The 18923-nt window shown below is 39.5% G+C and overlaps 1 protein-coding gene across 1 annotated transcript in view; it reads right to left on the bottom strand.

Moving 5' to 3' along the window:
* The window catches only part of ube2e2 (ubiquitin-conjugating enzyme E2E 2), a 65508-nt gene extending 60441 nt beyond the window's left edge, over positions 1-5067 (bottom strand). The window contains exons 1-2 of the mRNA XM_041794452.1: positions 4911-5067; positions 920-1103 (exon numbers count right to left, since the gene is read on the bottom strand). Coding sequence (XP_041650386.1) covers positions 920-1095 — 176 coding nt within the window. The 5' untranslated portion in view covers positions 1096-1103; positions 4911-5067. The remainder of the gene's footprint in view (positions 1-919; positions 1104-4910) is intronic.
* Between the last annotated feature and the right edge of the window lie 13856 nt (positions 5068-18923).

The raw sequence follows: 18923 nt of genomic DNA, 5'->3' as shown, positions 1-18923 counted from the left end.
TTGACATCGCCTCATTCACACATTTAAGGATTAGAATCTCTGCATGGAGGAAAATAAGGGTATCTTCTGGAGTCATCTCTTCCATCTGAAAAAATAATCATAAGTGGTTTTATGACATTGTGAGCTTTAAGGGGTAAATCAAATCAGTTCTGAGTTATCACCTCACTACCTCACCTTCAAAATAACAAACAAATATATTGAATTAACTATCTTTCTGATTATAGTCATTTGTCAGAGATGCACAAAGGAATTAAAAAGCAACCTAAAGCATGTGAATAAACATGCATGCTATGACAATTTATCAGATAACTGTGCAAAATGATGACTCAGTCTGTGAAGGGCATCCGAGTCCAAACGCTGCGGCTGCTACACTCACGTTAATATAAACGCACTACTTCAGACAACAGTGAGTGAATACGCTTCATGTTGAACTGAAGGCCCTCATAGTTTAAGTGAAGGATAGACACACAAAAGGGAGATGATCATAGCATCAGTCGCTCATATAAAAAGACTCAGCGGCCTGAGCCAACCCTTTGCTCATGCGGTTGCATAATTCTGTCAGTGCCTGTCTTTTTTTTGGAGTAAGTGCTAAGACTGGTAGAGGGAAGTGTTGGTGGTGGTGCAAGAGAGACAAGAGTGCTGCAGAGCATGAAGCAAATCTATTCAAACAAACAGGCTGAAACGGGAAGATCTTTTTCAAATGGCAGCAATGACACACGAGCGACATGCTGTGTGAGTTACCTTCTTTTTGTGGGTTTAGTGTCACAATGAATAGCATGGATGTTTGAAATGACAATGCCTGTGGGATTGCGGTTCTTTTTATATAACTTCACACCCCCGGGGGCACGCAGGGGAAGAGAGGCCCTTGGTGTAACAAACAACCCCCTGTGTAAAATGCCGCTGTTTTTTTCTCTCTTACCTCTTGGCACTAGTCGAAAGTTTAGCAGCAGTTTTACTTGAGATCTTGGTCTCCTTCTTTTTGGGCTGTGCTTGCTCTCGCTCCTGCTCAGGCGGTACTGTTTCCCTTTGTTCAATATCTGAGCTTCCCCCGCTGGTGCTGGGGCTATCGTCCGGTCTTTGCACTTCACTGGACATCGTGGGCCCTTCAAGAGAAAAAAAGTGTCTAGTCATATGAGCCAGTTTTCACTCTGGAGGGAAATAAAGATGATATAATGTCCAAAGGCTTTGCTGTTGCCTTCTCTGCAAGCACAGGGGGTGTGCAGTGAAGCCACAGTGTGATGGTTTAATTTAATCAATGTACAGCTGGACGTAGATGAGATTGAAAACAGAGCAGGGGTGTGCAGAGTGTGAGCTGATGAAAAGACATTTGTCAGAGCCTACAGTGCTGCGGATTATACATGTATAGGACCCTTGTTAAAAGGAATATAATGAGCCATTCACCTAATGATCTACAAGGGGTTTTATATATACGACAGGCTATTTGTTTGGAACTAGAAGACTTCATTTGAGTAGCTTTACTGGCCTAGATTTACCATATGTCACTTTGAATAAATACAAATAGCTCTAGTGCGAAACAACTTCACTGTAAATAGATTTACTTGTATTTAACAGTTTAACAATCCATTGCTCCTGACTTAAAATGCTATACAAGCAAATTTAGTATTACTCTTAAAATGCTATACAAGCAAATTTAGTATTACTCTTAAAATGCAGGAGGTCATCAGCATAATATTGGTATCAGCAATTACTACAGCTTGAAAGTTCATTATACTTAAGGCGCCCATGGCCTAGAAGTTAGGCTGTACAGAGACTCTTGTATTTGATGCGACCTTGGTTCAAATTAGTGGTTCTGTTTCTGCACATCACTCCCGCCTTCCTCTTCCTGGTTTCTAACTCTATCTCGTGTTTTGTCTCTCTGAGAAAGTCATAAAAGCTCAAAAATAAATCTTTATAAAAAGATGAAAGATATTTAAGTTTCTACAAGTATTCAGCTGTATGTATGAATAAGTGTAGAGTTTTAGGAAGGGCAAAACAGACCTATGTCAGCCGGAGTCTTTTTCTTTCATCCTTGGGAGGTATAGATTCCAATGTCTGTATCAGGTATCAGTGCTGATACCAAGCCTAAGTACTCAAACTCATAAAACACTGCAATACTGCACTCAGCAGCATTTTAAAACAAGATGTTAGTCTCCTTTATTTGAGTACGTGGTAGAAGTTGGAGTCATGTCTGCTGTTTGATGATATTTTAACATAAATGAGGATGAAGACTGTAGAGGAAGCACCTACTTGTACTTGATCTGGAAAAATATGGTATATGTGCATCCCTAGCACAATCTTAGATGCACTAGAATATACATACAGGTGATTTATATTGGCTGTACAAAAAGGCAGAATGTATGAATGTTTGCATAGTACATCAGCTACATTTAATCTTCACTCCTACACTTTAAATTGGTACAAACAACCAAAGTTTTAGGTTTGAACTAATGCTACTTAAGAGAAGAATCCAGTGTCTATAAAAAGTATTTAACCCCTTGGATGTTTTACCCTTTTATTGATGTTATAAAGCAGTAAAAAAAATCTCCTTAATGTTAAAGAGAAAACAGATTTCTACAAAGTGAGGCCAAACAACAATATGTAATGTAAAATAAGTGATTGCATCAATATTCACTCCCTTCAAAGTGACTCACCTAACTCATCAGACCTCCAGTCAATTGATGCTAGTAGTCTCACAATCAGTGAAATGGGGATCACCTGAGTGCAGTAAATGTGTCTCAAGTTATTGTAGTGCAGAGACACCTGTTTCTGAAAGTTCCAGTCACTGGTTAATCAGTATTCCTGGCTACCATGAAGACAAAAGAACACTCCAAGCAACTCAGAGACAATGTCATTGAAAAGTACAAGTCAGAGGATGGATACAAAAAAATCCAAGACACTAAACATTCCCTGGAGCCCTGTTAAAATCCTTCATCAAGAAATTGAGTGAATATGGCATGTTAGCATCTGCTTAGATCAGACTGTCATTACAAACTGAAGGGGAAAAGTGAGATGGGACACCTTAGAGCACTCTGAAGGAGATTATTTTCCAGTCAGACAATGACCTAAAGCAGAAGAGGAGTGAAATTACAGTTTCCAGATGTGCAAGCCTGATTGAGACCTATCCACACAGATTCAGTGCTGTGATTAAAGCCAAAGAAGCATGTACTAAATACCAACTTAACTTATTTTACATGGCACATTTCTGTTTAATTGACATTACTCCATTGAAATCTGTTTTCACTTTGATAATCAATACATTTGTTGTTATTTTACTTGGATAAAAAAGCCAAGGTATGTTAAGCCATGATTGATTTGTAAAATCAGTTAAAGGGAAAAACTTCCAAGGAGGTGAATACTTTTTGAAGGCACCGTATTTTTGTGTTATTTCAAATCAGGACTGCCTTGGAAAACCACCTTACAAACCTGTGGTTTAATGAGGGGCATTCATTTTAATTTAAAAATGTATGCTCCATTTAGATGGTCACATCTTCATTAAAGAGCTCACTGTTTGTCAGCAGGTTCTTACAGGGCTGTTTGTAAAGCTCAAATTGGCACGTAAAGCTTAGTTTAAGTGTAGCTGTTATGAACACATTCCGTATCTAATGACATATAGCTGACAAATTTCATTGTTGAATGAACAAAAATGTCGTTTTTCTTGTTTTCTGTATTTTTCAAACACAATTTGGGTCCATACGAGGAGTCTAACAGTTAAATTTCAAGTACAGCAGAGGCAGCTTTTTACAATAAAAGGTGTTCATATCAGTTAGCTAGCATGGACTGTTAGCTAAACTACGTTTGGTCTTTTGGACATAATTCGGATACCAGCAACTATGCAATATATCGTGTATCTCTAATACATTACCCCTTTGTTAAAATATAGTGTGTTTTGGTCATTAATATAACCGTAGAGGCGGAACAAATAAATCTTGATAGCCATAAAGCCCTGTTTTGTTCATGAGAATACACATCCTCGGTGACAAATCGTTTAAGACACTCTAAAATGAAGAGACTATCCGTGAAAATGAGCATTGCCCCGGTTCTGTTTAATATTAATTCACCTTTACAGACAAAAAAACACGGTTGAGAAGGAATATGTTTTTTTCTGAATTGTCATGTAATACAGAGAGACAGATATAAAGCTTTAAGTTGTGGGAGAAGTTAATCAAAACGATGAAGTGAAGTGGCGGACAGCTCGTCTTTCCCGGGGGGGCGTTTCGGTAATGATAGGGACATCAACGGTTAAAATGTACCCGGTTCAATAGCCGTTGGAGATGCCGGGGTCAATGCGGAGACGTTACGGTCTCCCAAAATAACAACACAAGCAAGTAAAGTCGTTTTAGTGTTCGCATACATGAGTTAATTGATTGGTCAGACCGTGTAGGTCAACATTTGTTGGGCTGAAAAACACAATAGGGGTCGAACTGGGGGCTGGAACCGAGCCGTCCTACGAAAGCGTTCATAAACATTATCTAGAGCTCGATTACGTTATTACAATGCCGGGGGAGAAAGCGGAAAGTAGGGTGCCCGAGATTACCGCATAAGGGTATTTAAAAAAAAAACAGAAATATGAAGACTAAACCAGGCCTCGGTGTTTTTTAAAGTCAATGAAAATACGCAGAGAAGAAGGCGTTTCTGCCCGGACTCGTCCGGCAGAGACGCAGGCGGTGGGGCTGAAGGGGGGGAAAATGTGTGGATCCTCGCCGTTTCTGGAGTGTCCACATTGTACGTTTGAAGAGCAGTGACCCTGCCTCGGCACAAAGGGAGGCTCGTCCCACACATCCACCTCCCCCTTCTTTTCCTCCTCCTCCTGCTTCTTCTTCTTCTTCACTAGAAAACGACACTTTTCGTGGGACATTTACTTACTTTTGGTGAATCTAAGAGGCGCGGCTGAATGCGAGTGTCGATATTACCTGGCGGCTGGCCGTCGATGCTGCAATTCCGCGTCGTAATCCCAAGGTACCGAAAAAAGTATATCCTCACACGGCCGTCTGCTCGCTCCCGTGTCCTAGCTATTTAACTGGAGGTAGCAGCAGCAGAAAAGCGATTACAGAAAACTGAGGCAGCCCCGGACCGCCTCCATGCGCGCTCCCGCTCAGCGAGCACTGCTCGTGCACGTTGGCTGCAATGGTTAGAGAAGTGTCCAGTGCGGAGCTGTGGTCGCTGGTAGGGCTGCACGATACTGAGAAAAAATGACGATATCTCTTTTCCTTGATGTGCGATATGAAACATGCAGGAAGTAAGCTCAAATAAATGCAGAAGTTTATTGCTCAAAAAAATAAATGATGAAATGATAAATGGAGTTGAGGACTGACAGATGGACTGGTGCAGTGTCTGCAGTATTGTGGGTGTTGTGCCACACCGTTGTGGTTATGAGGGAGCTGGCAAAGGAAAAGCTTTTGTTTTACCACTTGATCTACATTCCAGCCCTCACCTACAGTCATTAGCTTTGGGTAGAGATCAAACAAAACAGATCACAGATGCAGCACAAGCAGCAAAAATTAGTTTTCTGTGCAAGGTGGCAGGGCTCAGCGTAAGAGATGGACTCAGTGCCATCACAGCTTTGTCTCTACCAACTGGCTATACTTCTGCATTTTAGGGTGTCCCAAGTCTTCACCAAGGTGGTTGTTCTAGAAGTGTACAAATGTCAGTAGTTCCTTTGTAAATAAGATCTGAAATCACAATATAATGTTGTTTCAATGCTTTATGTCCTTTTGATTTCAACAAGCATTTGAAAAATTACTCGTAGAGTTTTCCTGTATTGTCTTTGCATCATGACATGCACCTTGAATGCTGACTGATGGCCAGAGGCGCTGCTTGGACTCTGTTGTGACATTTTCTCTTCACTGCATTTTTGGATATCATCGGCAAGATCATGTGTCTAATGCTGACATGCTCAGGAGAGTGAGGATGGGAAGGGTCAGCAGCTGGCATTGGAGTGACAGCTGCACTTCCACTGGCACGCTTTTCTAGGCTTGATCCTACTCAGTGGGTGCCCAGGACCTGGTGGGGTGGATCAGACCTTGAGGGCGGCAGCATGCATCATGGAGGGGTCAGCTGGGAGGATACTTTGAGAGATGGGGCATGGTCCTGGCACAGGCCTGGACCATGGCGGCCGGAGCAGTACAGGACCAAGGCTGTTGCAGTGAAATTCTGAACCGACTTGTGGGGCTTTTTTCACCTTTGGCTGTGGTGCTCTACTTTTCCATCACCAGTTTGGCCGTGCCGGGGTAAGATGCAGCAGAGCTCAAGCCTTGCTTCCAAGCACTGTGGTAACATCACTGTGGTTCATCATCATTCTAGGACATATCTGAGTAGCAACCACTGCGCCATACTTTGAAATACCTGCAGGATTACCAATAAGGGAAGAAGAAGAAACTTAGATGTAGAAACAAAGGCAAACTCTTGAACAAAACAATACTCACTGAAGCGCAGATGCTTAACGGCATGACATCACAGGTAGCTTGCTTGTGGTGGAAAAGAAAATCCTCTGCTGTGCTGGGCTGCTGTGCCAAGCCAAACCAAGCAGAGTCAAGCCGCTCAATGTAATGGAAAAGACCAAATATACTCCCATAACTGACCTGGCCTGGCCTGTCTACATCAAATGACAGCGTACCAGAAACTTGAAAGATTGCCCCGTTCTTATATGGGAAGATTTTATCACTACCTGTAGTAACTCAGTTTCAAGGGGGCACTCTAAATCGAGCAGTAGGGGCAAAAGTTAGAAGTGGGAATTAGCTGTAGAATGAGGAGCTCGGAATAGAGCCAGCTGTGGTTTGGGCATCTGCCTCCCTTTAGACGTCCTGGCATGCCCAACTGAGAGTAGACACAAGGATAGACCAAGAACTCGCTGGAGAGATTGTATATCGCTTCTGTCCTGGGAATACCTTTGAATCCCCTAGGGGAACTAGAAAGTATCAATGAGGAGAGAGAAGTGATGCCTGGGTCAATTTGTGTAGCCTATTGGCACGGTGACCCGACCTTGGAAAAGAGGAAGAAAATGGATGAACGTGATCTATGATATGATGTGGTTAAAGACTTTGTTTTAGCATTGGCCATAGCTGTTTCACCATGTTTCTCATGAATTCAAAACAAGTCAGTCACATTTTTACCAGTAGATTTGCAACAGTTGCTTTGACGTTTGCTGATATCTATCTTCAGTTTTATTGGACTGCATAAAAATGGAATGGGATATGCATAATAAAGATGCTCAGTGAGGAAGCATTTGTATACATTTATTTAATTTATAGTAATAAATTCAGACTTTGCATTATGTTAAAGCTCACTCTAATGATCAAATTGCAATTTTTTATGCTGCCCATGACTCTAGACAGAAAATTAAAATCAAAGACAGAATACTGCTGGCCTTGTCATTATATTAACACTGTCACATTTTGTGCGAGGGCAGAATCAGATTTCCTGAGGAGCAGGAATATTACAATGGGTAAAGAAAAGGGGCAGCAGTGCACATAAAATCTCTCTACTGTTAATAGCAACATGTTCCAAAATCATGTGAATAACCTTCCCTCCAGCTGACAGGCATTTGAGCCCTTCTCCACTTCAGTGTGTTGAATTCCTCTTCAAATTCTAAGGGAACCAGTACAGAGCCGAATCCCATTTTATGTACAGCACTGGCATCAAAGTGGGGTTGCATGATGCATTATATCATACAAATGAAGTTAGCATTATTATGTAATATAACACCAACTGCAAAAAGGACACTAGAGTGGTATGTTTCCTTAACTTTTAAATCACCCAGGACATGATCTCAACACTGCTAATTCCCACTCTGGTGATATTGACTAAATGAAGGACTCCTGTCATCATATTGGAGGATACCAGGGAGGAGTATGAAGAAGAAGGCTGATGAGCTTCAACATCAAGTTACGTTGTCAAGAGTGGCAATGACTAAAAGCTACTGCCGGCTTACTGGAGTTGTTCTTTGCTGATTTATTGTAACTAAACTTAGCACAAAAAGTAAGGAAATTTGAGTTTGGTAGATTATTTCTTTGTTGTAATAATGTTTCTTGGCAGTAAATCTTGTTATGTTGAAAAGCTCTCTAAAGTTCTCTTTTAAATGGTGCCAAATTTGTAAGGGGCATGCATTTTTGGGATGAGCAGCAGAGCTGAGTATGTGGGTTGCGTCCATAAAAAATATGCCAAATCTTCTCTACCAATGCCAAACAGCTTATTCTGTTGTTGCTACTGACTCTTGTTTTGATCCTCTGGTACTACCAGGCACTGACAATCAGGTTCCTGATTGGCATCAGTGGAGGTTATGTAGCAATCCCATATCTCCACAGTTTGGGACCAGAGTCTTTCCTCTAAGGTGGCAACGCTGGCCCCCACAGAGTGAGGTTCATCAGAGACTACTTCCAGAATTTGGGAGTGGAGAGGATGGAATGACCTGCCAGCAGAGTGACCCATGGGATCAGCTTGGGTGTGCTGTTCATGCCAGAGTGACCAACACAACCACACTGGCTGAAACAAATGCTGGTTAAATAATGGGATGCCATCCCACAGCAGTGTGTGACCAGGTTGGTGACCAGCATGAGGAGGAGGTGCAGGGCTGTTGTGGCTGTGTATGGTTCTTCCACACGCTACTGAGACTCCTGTTTGTTAATGAATAAATAGTTAAATTGCCAGTGTGTCTTGTTTCTTCAGACTTCAGTCATCCAATCCACCAAACAAGACTCAATGGTAATTGACTGAGAAGATTTTTCTATTTTTCATGGGCGCAACCCACATACTCAGCTCTGCTGCTCATCCCACAAATGCATGCTCCTTACGAATATGGCATTATTTAAAAGGAAAACAAACAGGCTTTCCAATAGTATAAGATGTATCGCTAAGAAGCATTGTTACAACAAAGAAATTATCTACCAAACACAAATTCCCTTACTTTTTGTGCCAGGTTTGTTAATGTGTGGGCTACACAGTTGCACAGGGGTTAGCGCTGTAGCCTCACAGCAAAAAGTTCAAATCCACATCAGTCACAGGGCTTTTCTGTTTGGAGTCTACATGTTCTCCTTGTGCATGTGTGGGTTCTCTCCAGGTACTGTGCCTTCCTCCCACAATCCAAATCCTTTATCGCTGGATAATTGGCAGCTCTAAATTGCCCGCAGGTGTGAGTGCCACTGGCCTAAAGACAACTGGGACTGGCTCCAACCCCTCGCAACCCTAAACAGGAAAAGCAGTGTAGAAAGTGGATGGATGACTCTGCTGTCTAAAGCAGGACTAAGGTTGCTTGTGTGCTTTTCAAAGCCACTTTGATTAGATTCTGATTGTCTTTGATTGTTCACTTTCTGTATGTTTGCTTTGCTGATAAGAATTGTGGGCTGCAGAACTGATTGTGTTGATTGAGTGTATGACTGTGTGGTACAGTTTATTTCCTGGCAAAGATGTTTTATGTTTTTATGTCATAAATGATCAACACTAAACAATGCAGCCCCCACCCTTCACTCTTCTTCTACGGTGCTTCTAAAGCCAAAGTGTATGGTTAAATTCATAAATTTGCACGAGCAGCCCATGATCAAACAACACATGAGAATATCTCACAAGCCCATTTAATAACTGTGTTTCTGGCACTTATTCTCTCTCAAATAAGTTTGAAATTATCATCTATAGCATGCATAAATGCTTCCTCATGTGCATAGGGAAAATAACCATAAACATAGAGAAATATCCTGCAAAATTTTAGATATAGCAGTTCCACTTTAGCTACAAAGAGGGGCATGAAGCCCTACTCAGACTCTTTTATCAAAAGTATTTTAATAGAACATTTGGAAATGTCATTTATCCTGTTTATCTAATGCTTAGATGCTACCTGAAAAGAAATAAACTGGAGGCTCTCCCTCTGGCAGAACAAGAATATCGACACACTTGAGAATAATGAGGCGATCATCCATTAATCAAGAACCCGTTCAGTATTTTTCGTAGCAGTGAAAAGTCAGTGCATGAATTAAATACTTTGTTTAATGATTCTCTTAGTTTAAACAACACTGTGCCAGTGCAGTGCTTTGGATATTTAAAGTAATCTCTCTCGCTGTAAAACTGCTCAAACTTTCCCATCCAAACATTCAGCCGAGCCACACAAAGCAATAAAATCTCTTTAAAAAGAGCTTTTATCCACAGTTTGTCGTGCACTCATGAGGCAGACACTTTTTAAGTCCACACTTGTCTGCAAATGGTCAATTGAACAAAAAGAAAAAAGTGGGAATGGATCCAGTTTGCAGACATTACTGTCGCCATTAGCTGTCTGTTAATTGCCTTCAACCATCTGAACAGTGATGTGCACATTATTACACTCTTAACAAAATCTGTCTGTTGTCTAATGGTGATTCAAATAGACCTTTACACATCACTTTAATGCTGAATTACCAGACACATTTTTTTTTTATCAAATCCACGGCCAGCTCTGGAGTGTAACCTTCACATTGTCAAAGCTTTTATGGACAAATGTTCTGCTGCTTCAAATCTATGCAGGAATAAATTTTCTTTTAATCAGAAACTTTGATTTAGTTTCAGAGATAAAAGCTTTAAACCCTGTTATGTGGTAGAAGAGAATCATATTGTGTTATGATGTGATTTGAATATTATTGGGAATGTGAATTTTGACATGAAAAGATTGAGGTTTTATTGGGTTCTGTGCCAAGGAAAGATTTCTTCTGTGTTGCTGGATAGAAAATATTTTACCAAGTTTTTGACAAATTTACTCCACAGGTATGATTTTGGAGTGGAAAAAAAAGTTGGACCTCTATGGAGGAAGAGGAGCTAAGACTTTTTAAGACAGCACTTGGAAAAAACAAAAGGTTCTATTTTGACAGCTGTCTAACATGGAGCAAAGTGAGTTGGGGCGTGTCCATCTACATATTGCTATTACATTTAGAATCTGGGTGCAAATCCTCAGAGCAGCTCATAAAGAATGTGTATTTAGTTGCAAACTAATCAGGATTTCAATTTTATATCCTTAAAGAGCTAGGTGCACCTGCTGGGTGGTGCATTGATATTTATACGGTGGAGTGTAGTGTTGACACTTACATAGATAGAACCACTCATTTCATACCTCTGACTGTAGACCAGGTTTAATGTAGTCTAAGGTGCAATTATTTTTGCATCCTTCAGATAGAAACAAAGCTCACCAGCAAGGTTCAGGAAGTTGACTTCCCATTCTTTTCTCCATAGTGTATTTGATTATTAGCCATATTGTCAGAAGAAGCCAAGCCAGGTTGACCACAAGCTACGTGAGTTCAAAATGGTAGACGGTATAAGCTCCTGTAAAAGATAAAACATCAAAAGATATCAACCCCATTTTGAGGAGAAAATTTGTTTATTCGCAATCTCAGCCAAAAATATGACAGCACCAACAATCCTAGAGTGTGACACAGTGATGTCTCTGACTGCTGGGGTCTCAGCATTGAAATGTCTATTTAGCCTGCACAAAATTACTGTCAACTGTTGATGACAGCAATACATAACAGCATGAAGCAATATTTATGCAAACTACAATACATTACAACTAGGACTGGCAAGATGAATTGCAATTAAGGTCCACAGTTGGTACATTAATTTTCAAAAAATCTCGGTTAATCATATGCTTCATTGTCCCTTTCAGCACACTTTGGAACAGCCTGCAGTGTCTCTCTGCTGTCACAGTTGTATAATGTAAGTGATACAATGATCTAAATTAAGTCCACCACGGCTCCTTAATGTCTGATTTCACTTTAACAAACTCAAAGGCAGTTCAGTAGATAAGTTAAAAATCATCTGAACCTTGTGTTGTTTAACATTTAATAATTTAATGTCCTTTTCTTTCCTTTTCAATCCATTATAAGTTCCTTTGCGAGGTTAAGTTAATGTCTTAATCTTAGATCTGACCACCGAGAAAAGCAGGTCTGTATGTAAACAGGAAGTCAATTAACCTTAGTTCAATCACTTAATACGAGTTTGACAATGATTTATTTTACAAATTGAAGAAAGAGAATTGTGCAAGTCCTTGGCGATTGGACTCCACCGTGACGATATCATATATTTGAAGGGGTAGTGAAGCAAACGGGAGGAATAGGATATCCTCCTTGGAGTCTAGAACCTGGTGGTGGTGTTGAGAGATGCAGGATCAGATGAGGAGTAGACTTCTGAGAAGCTGCCCAGGAACCGAAGAATGCAGAATAAGATGAGCAGGAGACCTGTAAGGATCTGGACCAGATGCTGAATAACTGAATGGAGGTGGCTGGGGTGGAGGAGGGTTGCAGCATCTGCACAGAACGACTGGCTGACTGTGAAAGAGAGAATGACAGATTTGAAATCTGACAGGTGCATGATGATTGAACAAACGGAGTTGTGGCAGAATCTGATTAGCTGAATACTTAGGAGAGTGAACGCCCAAAATCAACTGATCGTCTGAGTGTGAAGAGAGAAAGAATGGAAAAGGGAGAGATGTAAATGAGTGGTGATTGAAGAACGGGCAGAAACAGTATTCCTGCTTGAACTTTCGTTGAGCTGTGTTTTAATACAGCTGAAGACGTTTTAAATGTAAAATAGTGGAGTTTAAAAAAAATGCAATATAAAGGATGGGATTAATTGCAATTAACTCCAGATATTCTGTGATTAATCGTGATTAAAAATTCAAATGTGTGACAACCTTAGATACTACAGCACCTTTTAGAATGTAAACATTACAATAAAGATGAAGGTTGAAAGAAGGTACATGTACAGTTTGAAAGCTTGAAAACTATCCTTTACAATAAACATAATGAATTGCAGTGGATTGTGGGATATGTAGTTCTTTATCCTTGTAAAGAAATATATACGCAGTCTTTTTTCTTTGCTTTTTTTCTTCATTGTTAAATTTTTTATAGTCATGAGTCTTAGTTCATGCTGTAAAAGTGCTGCAATAATAAAGACCCTATGGAGGATTTGAATAGCAAATTTAACTTTAAGTACAGGAGCCACTGAAAGGTGCAGATTGTTGGGCTCTACCTGTCTGTAGAAACTGTTTTAACACACCCATGGATGCTAATGGGAGTGCATGTTCGTTTGCTATTTAAACAAGGCACTAGGCTGTAAACATTTATAGCTTTAATTTATCTCTGGAATCTGTAGCTGTATTCTGAAACCTTTGTGTAATGGTTGGGCATTATTTGTTGTACATTGACAGTATGTCCAGTGTCATTTGATGCCATTTTATTGATGCATTAGCCTTATCAGCTGTCATTATGTGTGCTTCTTCCTGTTTCCCCCCATGTTCTAGATGGGATTGTGCACAGAGGAAAGCTTTAAAACATCAGAAACAGAGACAGAAGATTTCCACCTGGAACCTCTTCATTCCAATAAGAACGATTTAAACCTACTGGTAAATACAGTAATATTCAGATGTGAAGAAGGTGCATCAACTCAGTCAGTGCATCTCCATCTTTCCGCTGCATCCTGTAGAAATCGAAAACTAACTGGGCCACGGACATTTTAGGTGGTGTAAGGTTCATCTGTTTTCTGTGTCCATAAGACAGAACCAGCCAGCTTTGCACACAATCACTCCTTGTTTTAAGACACACCAATTGGTGTAAATGGGAGTGCAAGTTCATTTGCTATTCAAACAAGGTTTGTGCAGGGTGAAGAAAACAACATCTAGATCATCTATATCAGAATATAATCAACAGAAAAAAGTCAGTAATGTTATACATACTGTATCACATTCATATACAACCATACTCCCCTTAGACCACTTGATTCAGAAGCTGGAGGACTGTATTTAGTCATGTATTGTATGCAGCGAGTGCAGCTATGCAGCACCGTCGCCTGAGGCAAATCTCCCCTCAGGGACATAATCTCATCTTAAACCTGCTTCTTCTGGTTTGTATTCACCAGAGTTTCTGTGTGTTTGATGAAGTCATTTTGCAGATTTCTTATCATCTGCTTTTCAAACAAGAGCAGTGTGGAATAGTTAGTTAATACCTAAATATCAGACTCTTACTCAGGCATATGGCTGTGAATATTTAGCACTCTTGAGTGAAGATGTTATTTCCCTATATGCGAACAGGATCAGTGCAAATTAACATGCATGCTCACGTTTTGCAGCTGTCTCTTCATTATTATACTTATTAAGGTTTTCCAAGAGCATAAATGATCTGAAATGAACACAGAGTGATCTTAATGAAGAAGTATTGATTAATACTAGTGATTAATGTCTCTTTCAAGTCATATAGTGTTCATAAAGAGAGTGACAACTCTAGATAGTTATCTGCTCGTGGCGAAAAACACACTGTATATTACAGTGGACTTGGTCTCCTCCCATTCTAATGAAGTGAAGGCGCTGGAATAGTGTACAGGTGATGCAGTTTAGAGTCATGATGTGCCCAGATGAGTTCAGGAGCTGCTGGTCAGACAACAGAAGACAAGCCACACCCCTTTGGCTGGCCACAGACCACTTTAAACCCACTGATAAAATGTCAAAGTTCCTCTAGAACTAGCGCTGCATGATTTGGTGATACTGTACTATTGCAATTACACCTGACAAAAATGCAATTTGCAATTATGATATAGTGCATGAATGGTATCATGAGTATACATGCTTGGTTATCAGCGAAAATGCTGAGAATTGTGATAGTTTTGAAGTGTGCATTTCTCAACTAAAAAAAAAAAGACACTTTAAGTGGAATTAAAAAAATTGAAGTTTTTAAAGTACTGGTTCAAAATACTGGTTCAAATTCCTTCATTAAAATTAAAGGTACTCCTATAAAGTGCAATAGTGGCACAGTTGAAAACATTAAGACCTTTCTGCAGGCACTTTTGTAAATCTTTCAAGCACTACTTAAAGGTGCAGTGTGTAATATTTAGCCTAGTAGCATTTAGCTGAACAAACTTGGTAAAATAAAGCAAAACATTTCTAAGACGGTCTATCTAAATAAGTGTTTAGTCATCTAAATTAAAAAATAGCTATTTTGAAAAAAACAACTCAGAATAAACCTTTAATTCATACATAGGGAGGGTCCCCTTCATGGATGCCGCCATCTTAGATTTTTATATGTTTCCATGGTAACATAGAGGAAAAAAGGAACAAAGGATAAATAAAGTAATTGTATTGTATTGTATCATATTCCCATTACAGATACACATTAAATTAAACTGGTTGCCACAGTTTCCAGCAGAGAAATGCAATCTAGAACCCACTTCTAGATGTTGATATTCAGTTTTACACACTGCACCTTTAATGCAGAAATAATTGCACCCTTTTATGTGATTATGTAATTGCACAGGCTGGCATCGTGATTGCAGTTGTGATTAGAGTAATTTTGCAGCATGTAGAACTGTAGATTCATGTGTCAGTTTGAAGCAGACAACCATTTTTCTGTAAGGATCAGACTCTTGTGTTGGTTTTGGTTGTGTTTTCTCTCACCTTTCCTCTTCTACTCTTCTAATCTGGTTGAGAAGGAGCCTAATCTGTCAACTACAATGCTGGATGTGACCTTTTTTATATTAAATAACTAAAAAAGCAAAACTGCTGGTAAAGATAAGTACTAACATAAATCAGTGTGATAAAATATCAACACACCAGACACCATGTTTGAGAGAAAAAGTATTTGACTTTATATTTTGACCCATCTGTTAACATAGAGGAGGTGGGATTTCTGACATACTGCAGCTTACCAACAGGGGGAGCTCTAACTATTCTGGCTTCACTTCTAGGGGGCTATTACATCACGGCATCACTGGCATGGAAATTTTTTCATAATTTCAGCATATTGTAATTTCTTTTTGAAAATGACAATTTATTGTTTTAAATGACAATAAAACATGTAATACAGTAAATTAAACTTGAAAAAATATACAGTTTCATTTTATAAAGCTGAGGTAGTGATGAAAAAGATTATACCAAACATGAGCATAGTATATATTTTTTGAGTGGTATATTTTGTCAAAAAAATTAACAAAATGTCAAAATAGCCAGTGGACCTCTCAGGGTTAATACACAGTCCAAGACCAAAAATAAAGATTTACAGTCACACAGTTCTTTTAAGTTCCCAAGAATCCAGAGTTCTCCCTCTTAACAGTGTAACCTCTCTTTTTTCAGTGATGTGAACCTTCTCATAGTTTATGGTTGGAGACATTTTGTTCACTTAACATTTAAACTTTATATCTAGCTGTTTTACACCAACTGTATCAATGGGAAGTGTATGTGAGGCCCCAAATATATCAAAACTCACCCTGCTAACCCTGTCTGCACCTGTTGAATTTATAATGCTTGGACCATTAAGCCATTACAGTTTCCCAAACTTGATGCTCACAGAGGGTCTCATGTGGCATGTGCAATAAGAATGCATGGAGATGGAGGAGAAACAATGACAAGACAGAGACATTCATCTCTTTTAAATGTGGTTATCTGAAGAAAGTTTTAGGGGATTTCTTCAAAATTTTCCATTAATGTCCACTCTGACTCAGTGATGAATGGACTGGATTTTGGAGGTCCAGGTCATAGGCCACTGGACCTCATGTTCATCCTTTGGTTGTGAATGAAAATCACAAATGTCCACTTTGAGGATTTAATGATTGGACTTCGAAAGTCAAAGGTCCAGGTTATTGGAACTCACGTTCACTTGTCCCTTCTGAAAACAAATACCCCAGGAAGGCTTTAAGGGAGTATCTTGAAGTCTGCACAGAAATTGATGCTGACTTAAAGACGATGTGTTTTGATTTTGGAGCTTATAATCAAAGGTTTATGTCACTGGGCCTCATGTTCACTCATTGCTGGGGAATGCTTGGAAGGATTTTCTTTAAACTTTGCACATATGTCCACTCTGACCGAAGGATAAACTGATTAGAATCTGTAAGTTGTAAGTCAAGGTCACTATTATTTGAAGTCTTGTGAGCATGGTGTTTCAGGGATTTTCATCCCTGTGCTTTCACCATCTTGTAGTTACCTTATGCAGTTTTCCTTGTTTAGCTGCTTAGAGCACTTAGATACGTATTAGAGGAAGATTATGATATAGATAAGAAAACGTACTTGAAACCAAAACCACAATCTCTGCTTTATTCATAAAGAATGTACACATTAATTATCACATATTAAATAGGACTACAGACACCAAAATTGAAGCAGAAAGTGTGAAATAATATCAACAAATAACTTGCAAATCTGCAGCTCCATCTCCATTTATTTATACATCAAACTTGTAGCCATATGGTGAATATCTATCATCTTGTATTTATCTCTGATTCTCCTTCTGCTAAAGTGACTCAGATTCCTTCCAGGCATAGTTAAAGTGTCATCTGATCTCATTCAGTACATTTGTTTCAGCTTTAGCGGCGGTCTGATTTACATGTAATTGTTATCGTGTCACATGCGAGCAGTCCTCAGTGGAGGGTCTACAAGCTGCGGCTTCACTTTACCAGTATTTGATGGCTGTCATTATGTTAAATACAAGCAGCTAAAACAAGATAAGTGCTACCATATGACTGCTGCTTCCGTTTACTACTCACGTATAGGGGCCTCCTCTGAGCAGAGACACAGGAATGTAAACGCATGCAGACTTACAAAGATGACTGGACTAGTTTTAAGGCAGAAGAGGAACTTCTGGAAGAATCCAATCTTAAATCACAACAAATTACTGAGATTATCGTATCCTATTTTAATCAGTGTATTCTTTCTGCATATTTGTAAATCTTGGATGTTTTTAAAGCCTTGTAAAAGTCACTAATTTTAATTTCTGTTCCTCCACTCTTAGTTGGAAATAGTCATTCATTACTAAGGATATTTTAATGCTTTTATTACTCCATCTATTAAAAATGTAAAAACCTAATATCACTTCACACCCCATCTGAGTACATGTGATCCAGTCATAGCAATGATGTTATTGCAGTAATATCAAAATAATGAAAAATAATCACCCAAATCAGAATAGGATAATGAATACAGATGCCATTGCACTATATAATGGGCACATTAAAGGGATATTTTGGTATTTTTTAGGTTGGGTTGTATGAGGTTCTTGGTGATAGTATCGCCAATATGTGATTAATCAACAGGAGTCCTGTATAAACGCACTTCTCTGTGTATATGGGTTGGGTTCTCGCGGTATGTTATGTACTCTAAAAATAATGGTTGTTAAAAAAGCAGGAAGCTCTTGGCTACATAATTTTCCACAAATATATTTTCTTTTTAGCATTATGTTGCAAAAAAATCAATTCCACGACATTCAAACCATTCCTGATTTTCCTTCTTTGTGTTTTTAAATGTCAGCTCCAGCCTCCAGGACACGACTGGGGAGGCTATAACAGCAACACAGGTGGGTACAGCAAATTTGCACAATTTATCAACTTTTAGGTAAAATTGGGCAAAAAAACAATACTGGCTCTGTTGTACAGTACATCACATTTTGAGGCATTTTTTATTTTTTGCTCAGAATGCCTCTGTGTTTGGCATTATTTTGCAATGCGAGCTTCAGCTACTGGTTACGTGTTCTTCCACCTCAGCTGCTTGCGTCTGCAGGCTTCAACAGAGGAAACAAGAAGCTAAGACTCAAGTAACAAGGTGCCATTTAATATGGATATGAGGAGTTACTTTTATGAACCAGAGTACACAGAGGAACTGATAAAGATGGAGACTCAGCAGAAAGGAAGAGAGGGAGAGAACCTTCCGTAGACTGGTTGCCTTACCTGGTGGTGTAGATGTGTAAACTGTTCATGCATGAACCCGAGTTGGACTTCACAACATTGTTTCAGGACATTTCTGGTTGAGGATAGCGGCTCACTGACGTCTGCAGCCTGCATCACTCCCCATCTGGAGTTCCCTGCCTCCCTTCCAGGAGAGCTGAATGGAAATTTGAGTGCCAGGTATGTTTATGGCTGTTGCTTTATTACTTAAATGGCTGATAATTGGACAAACTATGGTCAACACGATACCTTGTGAAAACAATGTGTCAGCTGTTGAAGTG

The sequence above is a fragment of the Cheilinus undulatus genome, linkage group 8, assembly GCF_018320785.1.
Source record: "Cheilinus undulatus linkage group 8, ASM1832078v1, whole genome shotgun sequence".
NCBI lineage: Eukaryota > Metazoa > Chordata > Actinopteri > Labriformes > Labridae > Cheilinus > Cheilinus undulatus.
Note: the sequence above shows the minus strand (reverse complement) of the source record. Positions and strands in the feature narration are given on the sequence as shown.